At 39.4% G+C, this 10,833-nt stretch overlaps 1 protein-coding gene and 1 pseudogene across 1 annotated transcript; one reads left to right on the top strand and one right to left on the bottom strand.

Moving 5' to 3' along the window:
* Positions 1-795: 795 nt before the first annotated feature.
* On the top strand, positions 796-5,743 carry LOC110713822 (annotated as a pseudogene).
* Positions 5,744-7,358: 1,615 nt separating this feature from the next.
* Positions 7,359-9,893, bottom strand: LOC110710966 (F-box protein At1g67340-like). The gene is made up of 3 exons (XM_021889308.1): positions 8,955-9,893; positions 8,675-8,837; positions 7,359-8,549 (listed from the first exon to the last, which is right to left on the bottom strand). Exons 1-3 carry the CDS (start codon positions 9,356-9,358, stop codon positions 7,755-7,757), a joined length of 1,362 nt encoding a protein of 453 aa, XP_021745000.1. The 5' UTR covers positions 9,359-9,893; the 3' UTR covers positions 7,359-7,754.
* Between the last annotated feature and the right edge of the window lie 940 nt (positions 9,894-10,833).

A 10,833-nucleotide genomic window follows, 5' to 3' on the forward strand; every position in this document is an offset into this window, starting at 1 on the left:
AAATGTCCCCAAACTAAAATTTTTGAGTTCGTCATGGCATTTATCTCTTTAAGGTTATGCCTAAGAGAGACAAATCATGATGTAAGGTTTAAGAAATTACCGTTTATGATCTGATTACATATTGAGAGACAATACATAATTTTAGGATTAAGAAGTTACCGTTTATGAATACATATTGAGAGACAAATTCAAGTCAATGAATTCATTGCTTTAAAAGTTTTAAAAGAATTTAAGGAAATTTGACACTATTTATATTAGAGTTTGGTTTTTCATATATGTTAAATATTGTATATTTGGAAAGTTTATCTTGTTTAGGAGTTTTAGGCAAGTTAGGTATTCTATTGTATATTGGTATATATTTGTGATTAATAGAATACAGAAGGCTAAGCCGTTTTCTCCCATATTTTTCTCCACTTTAACATGGTATCACAGCCTCTCTAATTTTTAGAGAATTTTTCGATCCTTGGTTTGTTTGTTTGAATTATTTTCGCAAATTCATTTGTTTGTGAGATTAGGCTTCAATTTTTCGTTACAACTTTACAAAGATTACATTTTTTTTTTCGGAATTAGGGTTTCTTTTCCCCAATTCTGATCAGTTTTGTGGTGCATTCCTTCGAGTGTACTACTGGGCGTTTTTATTTGGTTTGTGGTGTGCTGTGATCTGCTTCGTGGTGCTGCTGTGTGGTGTTGTTTGGTGTGCGTGCTGCTGCTGTGTGGTGCGTGTGCTGTGTGGTGCGTGTGCTGTGCTGCGTGAGGTAGTGCGGTGCTGTTGTTGTTGTGCGTGCTGTTGTTGTGTGGTGCGTGGGGGTGCTGCGTGTGTGTGGTGCTACGGTGTGTGTGCTGCTGTGTGTGCGTGGTGCTTTGTGTTTATTGGTTTTGGTTTGGTCGTGCTGTGAGGTGCGCTTGTGGTGGTGGTGTGTTGATATTTGTTTAATATTTTTTGGTGAGTTGTGGTTTGGTTAATCGTGGTGTAGTGCGATGCCGGGTGATGATGACACACCTCCTAATCCTCCTTCTAAGTACGAGCCGTTCACCGATTACTACCTTCATCCTAGTGAGGGCTCTCAATTGGTGATTTGTCCAGTGTTGCTTACCGTCGACAACTATGAAGAGTGGTCGAGGTCAATTCGCAACAATCTTCGGTCCAAGAGCAAGCTCGGGTCCGTGGATGGCTCTATTGTTCAACCCGATCCCAAGCATCCAGATTTTCGTCAGTGGGGTATTGTTAATTCTACTGTTGTTGCTTGGATTTATAATACTCTTGATGTTTCAATTCGTTCTACTGTTATTATTCCTGATGATGCTAAAACTTTATGGGATGATTTGCGTGATCGTTATTCTCTTGGTAACGGTCCTCGTATTTTTGAATTGAAACATGATATTGCTGATTGTAAGCAAAGAGGTCGTTATGTTGCAGTCTATTATGGTGAATTGAATAAATTGCAGAATTTATTGTCTAGTTATGTGAAATTGCCTACTTGTACTTGTTCCGCTGCGAAAGAATATGCTAAGTTGCATGAGAATGAGTTGTTGCATCAGTTTTGTCTTGGTTTGGAACCTAAGAAGTTTGGTTCTGTTGTGTCTACTTTGTTGATGAGTGATCCTTTGCCTTCTATGAATGCTGCTTATGCTTAAGTTGTTGCTGATGAGCGTAAGCAACCTGTGTCTGAGGCACATGAGACCTCTTCCTCTACGACTGTTGGTTTTAATGCAACAGGTACGGCTTCCGGTCGAACTACCGAACGGATTGAGTGTACTTATTGTAAAAGGTCTGGTCATGATAAGGACCATTGTTATCAACTTCATGGCTTCCCGGGTGGGGGGCGTGGAGGTCGTGGTGGTCGAGGAGGTAGTGGTGGTCGGTCATCTGGTAAGGGCAAGGGTGAGTTTGCTGGTGCTGCTGGAAATTCTCGTGGTAATAATGAGCCGGTTTCGGATTCTGATCGTGGGAGTGTTCCTATGATTACTGATGCTCAATGGAAGGAACTCATGTCTGCGGTAAAGGGTGCCAAGTCTGGTTCTTCGTCAGATGGCAACAAACTTGGTACGTATAATTCCTTTGATTGGCTCATTGACACTGGCGCTTCAAATCATATGTCTGGTAATATTGATCTTTTCACTGATTTACATGACATCTCTTCGCCTGTTGGTTTACCCAATGGGAAGAGCACAACGGAAACGAAGGAAGGAAGAGTTATTTTGTCTGATAATTTAACTCTTGATAATGTTTTATATGTTCTTGCTCTTACATGCAACTTGTTATCTGTGTCTCAATTGTTAGAAAAACGATGCTATTTTATTATGTTCACTGACAAGCTATGCATTATTCAGGACCGCAGTTTGAGGAACCTGATTGGAGCGGGGGTCCAATGTGATGGGGTCTATATTTTTCATCCGGTTCGTGCTCGGATTCTGCAGGCAAACAAAGTGATTATTTCAGATGCAAGTTTGTTATGGCATAGGCGTCTCGGGCATCCGTCAATGCAAGTTGTGAGCTCTCTTCCGGGAGTTTCTAGTAGTCATAGTACTCATAGTAGTAACTCTGTTTGTTCGTTTAATTGTGACATTTGTTTTATGGGGAAGCAACCCCGAAACTCTTTTCCGTTAAGTATGAATAAAGCATCTGGAATTTTTGATTTAATTCATTGTGATATTTGGGGTCCGAATAAGATTGCCTCTAGTTGTGATGCTCGTTATTTTCTAACCATTGTTGATGATTTTTCTCGTGCTACTTGGGTGTTTTTGATGGTTGGTAAATATCAGGCTTCTCAGTTGGTTCGTGAGTTCTGTGCTATGGCAAAGACTCAATTTGGTAATTAAGAAAGTCAAGGTAGTTCGTTGTGACAATGGCCAAGAATTTCTGAGTCTGGGGTCATTTTTTGCTCAGAAGGGCATTTTACATCAAACGTCGTGTGTCGACACGGCTCAGCAGAATGGTAGAGTTGAGCGTAAACACCGTCACATTTTAAATGTGGCCCGTGCTCTTCGGTTTCAGGCTAAATTGCCCAAGTATTTTTGGGGTGACTGCGTTATGACTACGGTGCATCTCATTAATCGTACTCTGACTCCAGTCTTGAAAGGTAAGACCCCTTATGAGCTTTTATTTGGTCAGTTGCCTTCTCTTGACACTTTATGAGTTTTTGGTTGTCTTGCTTATGCTGCGAATCGTCCTCGTGTCAAAGATAATTTTGATTCGCGATCTCGAAAATGCATTTTTGTTGGTTATCCCCATGGGAAGAAAGGTTGGCGTCTTTATGATTTGGAGACGAATGATTTTTTTGTGAGTCGGGATGTGCAATTTTTCGAAGATTAATTCCCGTTTCTTGAGTCTCTTCCGGATGAGAGGAGAATGTTGTGGGAAAAATATTTTGCACAACCTCTTTTATGGGATGACGAAGAGGATGATTTACGGGCTGATTTTGTTAACGAAGGGGGTGCGAATCCCGGGACAGCAAGGTCCGCAACCCAGCCGCGGCAACAACCCCCTCACCGCGACCAGACCGCGGACAGCTCTGCCCAGCAGAGTTCGCAAACCCACCAGGCACAAAACTCCGCAGATAGGCCGCGGGGAACAGCTCCCAGCCGCAGCCAGGCTGCGGAGCTCACTGCCCAGCAGGTTACGCCCCCTGCTGGCAGTGCTGGTGGGCAGCAGCACCCCTGCACGCATCAGCAGGATGCTGCCCAACCTGTGCAGGCGGCTTCCAGGCAGCAGGTGGCGCCAGTGAGCTCCGGTCAGTCCGCCGGTGGTGGTCCGGGCTCCGGCGAATTTTTTGGTGGTGTTTCTAATGTTTTCGGTGGTATTTCTAACGATGTTTCTCGCTCCGGTGTGGTTGATGAGCAAGAATTAGATGGTTCTGCTATTTTTATTAACCCGGAATTTTTGAGGGGGAGTTCGTCGGAAAATTTAGGTCGTGGTCATCGTGAAAAGCGGCCTCCTTCTTGGCATCGGAATTATGTCACTCATACTATCATCACTGAAAATATAGACCCCTCTACGCCAAATATCGACCCTCCTCAATCACATTCCTCAGGTAAACCTTTCCCTATAGCTTGTCATGTTGAATATAATCGTTTTTCTAACAGACACAGGTGTTTTCTGGCGACGATCACTAAGGGAAAGGAACCGTCTTCATTCAAAGAGGCGGTTAAGGACGTCGGTTGGCGTAAGGCTATGCAAGATGAGATTGATGCTCTAGAACGCAATGGCACATGGACCGTTGTGGATCTTCCTCCAGGCAAGAAGGATATTGGTTGTGGTTGGGTGTACAAAATCAAGTACACAGACCAGTCAAAGGTGGAACGTCTCAAGGCACGTTTGGTTGTTCGTGGCAACCGTCAGGTTGAAGGTGTTGATTATAATGAGACGTTCGCTCCAGTTGCAAAGATGACTACGGTACGTGTCTTGTTGTCTGTTGCAGTTTCTTTGAATTGGGAGTTACATCAGATGGATGTTCATAATGCCTTTCTTCATGGTGATTTGGAAGAAGAAGTATATATGCAATTGCCTCCAGGGTACGGTACTTCGACACCTGGCAAAGTTTGCAGGTTGGATAAATCTTTATACGGCTTGAAACAAGCCCCGAGACAGTGGTTTGCAAAACTGTCAAGTGCTCTGCGAGGTTTTGGGTTTAAAAACTCATATGCTGATTACTCCCTATTTAGCTATGTACAGGGTAGTGTCTCTTTGCATGTTCTTGTTTATGTCGATGATTTGATAATTGCAGGCAACTCTCATGATGCCATCGTTTGTTTTAAAGCCTATTTGAGCAAATGGTTCTATATGAAGGATTTGGGTTTGCTTAAGTATTTCCTAGGCATTGAGGTTGCTCGGAGTCCCGAGGGCATCTTTCTTTCACAACGAAAGTATGCTCTTGATATTTTGACTGAGGCAGGAATGTTGGGTTGTAAACCCATTGATACTCCGATGGAGCAGAATCATCGTCTTGCACTTGCCTCGGGTTAGCCGTTTGTTCATCCGGAGCAGTATCGTCGTTTGGTTGGTCGTTTGGTTTACTTGTCGATCACTCGACCGGAGTTGAGTTATTCAGTGCATGTTTTGGCACAGTTTTTGAGTGTTCCTCAGGTTTCTCATTGGGATGCGGCTATTCGTGTCTTGCGCTATCTTAAGGGTAGTCCGGGACAAGGTATTTTGTTGCGACCTACGAAGGATTTGCAATTGACAGCTTTTTGCGATAGTGATTGGGCGGCATGCCCCTTGAGTCGGCGTTCTTTGTCAGGTTATTTTGTTTTCCTACTGTAGCCACATCCTCTTCTGAAGCTGAATACAGGTCTATGGCTTTTACTTCTCGTGAGTTGAAATGGTTGAAAATGTTGTTGTTTGTTCTTGGTATTAAGCATTCAAAGCCTATGCAGTTGTTTTGTGATAATCAGTCGGCTTTGCATATCGCTAAGAATCCAGTGTTTCATGAACGTACGAAACATATAGAGGTAGACTATCATTTTGTTCGTGATGAGTTGATCAACGGTAATATTTCTACCTCATATGTTTCGACAGGTAATCAGTTGGCAGATATTCTCACCAAGGCTCTTGGACGGCAACAGTTTGGTTTTCTCTTACGCAAGTTGGGCATTCGTGATTTACATGCTCCAACTTGAGGGGGAGTATTAGAGTTTGGTTTTTCATATATGTTAAATATTGTATATTTGGAAAGTTTATCTTGTTTAGGAGTTTTAGGCAAGTTAGGTATTCTATTGTATATTGGTATATATTTGTGATTAATAGAATACAGTAGGCTAAGCCGTTTTCTCCCATATTTTTCTCCACTTTAACAATTTAATCAATAATAATAATGCATACGTTATAACAAACATGGACATTTATGGATTAATTTCAGCTACAAGTTATACCAACATTGTAAATATGTGATGAGGACAAGGCTATATAAATTAAAACGTGTTTAAATTATCTTTGAGTTGTATCGACTAATTATTTGTATGCTAATTATTAATCATAAATGTCCCCATACTTGACAAGCTAAGTTCGATTTGCTGTGAATCAGGAAATTGATATGTTTAGGGCATTTAACTTTATGTTTTGCTTTAAAGAGACAAATTACGTCATAAAGTTTTAGACGTTAGTGTTTGCAATTGCATGATGAGAGACAGATTTGTACATCTTCATGTTAGTTAATACACCGCTTTAATTGAGAATTTAAAACAAATTGTCAGTATTCGATTCATAAATGTATACGTTACATCTACATGTATGTGAAGAAGACAAAGTAATATGATACGTGTTTAGATTATCTTTAAACTTCATCAATTTTCATGGGTCATAAACAAAGAGACAACTTCATAAGAAAAATCAAATTTAATACGCTAATAAATTAACCAATCACAACATAAATATAGCTAGCTCTAACCATTAATGCCTCCATGGTACACTTGTATCTCCATACATGATTTATCTCACTTTATGTGTACACTTAATTATTTAATATGCAACCTTAAATTTTATTCTTACATATTTTCAAAATTTTGAGAATTACCAAGTTGAATAAGTTGATCACTTGCCACACTAGGGTATCCCAATTTTTTTTTCCAAATATACCTAATTTCTTCACTTCTTTTTCAAAAAAAATGTGATATTTACTCACTTTTTCCATCTTCCCACTATCAAAATTATGGTTGGCTCCCACCCATCGACAATCCAAGTGCCCACTTACTCCTCCATGTTTCATTCTCCACTTCTCATCCCCCCTTTTTAGCTACATGAAAAACACTTACCTTACCATACCAAACCAATCTTTGGTCAATTCAATCCCCCAAAAATAAAACTCAAAAACAAAAACATACTCTTTTTTGACCAACACCACTACTAAAGCAAAAGCCAATAACCTAAGAAAAAAAAAGAGAGGCTATTTTGCTATAATGATACTACTATCTACTTCATTGGATCCCTTCTTTTCTTCACATTATTACCTAATTCGCCTATATATATCACAACTGGATGTCACCAATAGTTTTTCGCAATGTTATCAATAATGCCCGTGATTTTAATTAACCCGCTTTTCTTTTTCTCGATTCCTAGAATAGCATGTATTTACTCCGATTCGAAAATGCAAATATCGTCTCAACATTATTTAACAATTAAGCTAAAGATGAAGAAGTGAAGAAACTAACTTCTCTTTTCCTCAAAGTTAAATGGCAGCAAAATTCTTGTTTGGTAATTCATCCCAATCTCCTTACCTAATATTTTTCTTCAATTTCTCTAATAAGGTAGCCATTAACTACAACTTGACATCCAAAACTAATTCAACTAATTTTCTGTACATATTATTTATTTATTATACAAAAAACAAAAAAAAAAAGGAAAATAATAGAAAAGGACGATATAGTTGTTGTTGATTGAAAATTTTGTAATTAAGCTAAGTAATTTAGCTTATAAAAAAGTACATAATTTCCGCAAAAAGGGAATTAAATCCCTTTCTCTATACAAAGAAAAAAGAAATCCCCCAAAAAAAAAATTAATTCCGGATATTTTCGATTCTTTACCAAAGTTTAACACCCAAGTTCGAAGTTCTTATTACCCCTTTACCCAAATTTAAAATTAATAAAAAAAAAAAATTAATTCCCACCTTTCTCATTTTAAAACCAAAATTTCTTTTTCCTTTTTTTCTTCCACTGAATCAGAACTGAATTTCCAATTTTACCCTCAATATTACCACCCAACGTCCCAACCCAACTCATGTGACGCGCCCATTTTCCGTCACAGTCACAGTCCACCGTTGCCGTTATCTATCATCATCACCGTCTATTTCCATAACGTCGTTCATCTCATCGTTATCATTATTGTTATCATTATCGTTTTCGTTACCGTCACCGGCGTTAACATCTTCATCGTTAACTTCAACCCATCTTGGCATAGGAGCACACTCTCCCTTATGCCTCAACTTCCAATCCAGCGCCTGACAAGCACGTGAGCAGTAATTCACAGCCCCACATACCGAACACCTTCGAAACTCATGCTTACGTGTCTCCGGTCTACCACAACCGGCATGCGAGCAAAGCCTTAACCCAACTCCACGGTTCTCACCGGTTCGACCGGTAAACCAGTCGGATAAAAAATGGTTCGCTGGGTGAGCCTCTGGTGCCGGAACATTACACCCGAAATCACTCAATAAAGGACACCCAACCGTCGATGCCTCGTGGCGGGACCCGGTTGGTTGGGGTGACGACGATGAAACCCAGTAGGTGGACCCTGAGGCGGTGGTGCACGTGAGAGCAGCCGCGAGCTCACGTGCGTTGGCTTGGACGAGAAAACGACGGCCTTCGGCGACGTTTTGACGGACGCCGTAACCGTCTTGGAGACAGTGGCCGAGTTCACGGAGAGCGTCCACGTGACCTAGGAAGGCGGCACGTGCACATAACGCGACTCCGGCGCGTAGGTCTTTGTCGCTCTTTGTGCCTCCGCTTCCGTTGAATTGAATCACCGCTAATGAGTAGAGAGCTTGCGCGTGTGAGTTAATCGCCGCTTTCGCCATTAGTGATGCTCCGCTTCCTCGGTTTTGTAAACAGTAGAAACGAATCTGTTACAACGGAAATTTCACCGTTTTTTCAGCAATTTATTATTTAATTAATGTTAGAAAATAATGAAATTAAATTTTAGGAGATTATTTTTTAGGAGAGTTAATGGAAGAAAATAGGAAATTACCATGCCGAGAGTGTAGCAGGCTTCAACATTTCCGGCATCAGAGCAAGATTTAAGGAAACGATGAGCAGATTCAGACCAATTCTTAGCTTTAATGGCGAAAGTTTTCGGCGAAGCTTTGGATAACACCATTGAATTAAGACCTAATCCGTTCAATCTCTTGCAACTGTTACAAAATCAAATCAATTCCAGATCAGAAAAACTTCAATTCCTTTTAGATAGAAACCGATAAAATTTGACAAGAGAGAGAAAATGAAAATCAAAATCAACAACATTAACATACGTTATGAGTACGTTGACGAAATCGGCAGGACAAGAAGCTGTAGAACTAATCTTACAAAGAATCGAAACAACAAGATCATCCGGCAAAGCATCGAAGAAATCCGAACCACCGGCGGAAAACTCCGGCGAGATTTTGGCTCTTTTCCGGCAAGGAACAACTTTATCAAAGCAAGTATAAACAAAATCGTTTTTATCATTTTCCGACGATAGCAGCGATCTCTTGTTACCATCACCGCCGCCATTAACAAAACCTCCATTATTATTACTCGTTCTACTCTTCTTCTTCTCTATGACCTTCATCTGTTTACTGCCATGGAAGGAGAGAGTCACGGTGGTGGTGGTGGTGGTGGTTGCGGCGGCGGAGCCATGGATTTTCGGGTAACAGAGTCCTCTTCTTGTTCTCATTTTTATTTATTTATTTTTATTTTTTGTTGATTTTTTGAGGAGTTTTGAGTTTCTCTCTCTACACAGAGGAAGAATGCTCACACAGAGTCACAGGAGACGACGAAGAGGAAAAAGAGAGAGTGTGAGGGTTTATATAGGCCAGCTAAATCACCCAAAAAAGAGAGAAAGTAAAATGTTGTGAAATGACGGATTTAGCCCTGAATTCTGGTTTGGTCTGCTGTGCTGTAGGTTTTATTAAGGTGGTGAAAACAGAAGAATTAAGGGATGGTCAAAGGGCGTTGACTGGGGAATTGTTGGGAAGGAGGAAGGATGATTGGTTTTGGATGTGTAACAGACTAACAGTATATGGCATTTAAGTTTTTGGGATTTTATTTTGACTGGTAATTTTTTTGTAGAGCACAAATTAAATTCACTGGTAACTGAATGAAGGAAAGAAATGTGACAAGTATTTACCACATGGTAAAATGAATTGAGTTGACCCGACTTGTGAGCTAAGCTATATTCGCGTACTCGGTTAAAATTTGAGTTGAGATCTTGTTTTTCTTCGCTTATAATTCCTTTGTTTTAAACAATTATGTAGAAGTAGAACTTATCTTTTTGAAGTGAATTCACTACTAAATTTTAGAAATTCTTTTTGTGCAAGTATATACTCCGTATATAATAATCAAATTAACTTTTTTTTTTTAAATGATGAAGATAGACGACCCACAAATCTCAAGTAATATCAATTGGAGTAATTTCCATTGATTTTCTAGATTATTTGTTTATTTAAAATTAGAGATGGAATCGGTTTTATATGTTAAAACTTTTATTTATTGCTAAAAACTAATTACGGAGTTGAATGTTACTCTTTATTATTTTTATAAGGTGAGGATAAAAGAGCATTAATATTACTCCGTACTAGCTAGTATAGTCACCCTTAAAATAAAGAAATTCTACTATGATTTCACAATTAAATACCGTAAGAGTAGATTTACTCAATTATTGTCTCCATAAAATATATTCCCACATTTTTATTTTCTTAAAATGTTTATACAAGTTATTTACCATGATTTTGCCACATTTATTCTCCAATGAAGATTTTTTGCATATTTATTTCATAAATAACATGTTTGTACTCCGTGCAAGATATCTAACATGATTTTGCCATAATTATTCCTTTAATTGAAGATTTGCCACATTTTTGTCTTAATTAGAATGTTTTTGAGAAGTAATTCTAGCAACCTAGCTACTTTTGTTTAGTATGGCTTACAATTTAAACTACCAATGCAAAGAAGAATATTGACAACAAAGATTAGCTGATGATCCACCGCAAATTGGGCCCCTCAATTTGTATTTTTACAGAGAGAAAAGAGTTGGAAATGTATGAAACTTGTTCATATTCGGTCCCATGGAATATCTATTTGGTATGATGTGTTCTTTTTTATGCTAAATTTATGAACTTTGGCCCATACTTTGCTCTTCAACCCACATTC

Source organism: Chenopodium quinoa, unplaced genomic scaffold (assembly GCF_001683475.1).
Source record: "Chenopodium quinoa cultivar QQ74 unplaced genomic scaffold, ASM168347v1, whole genome shotgun sequence".
Taxonomy (NCBI): domain Eukaryota; kingdom Viridiplantae; phylum Streptophyta; class Magnoliopsida; order Caryophyllales; family Amaranthaceae; genus Chenopodium; species Chenopodium quinoa.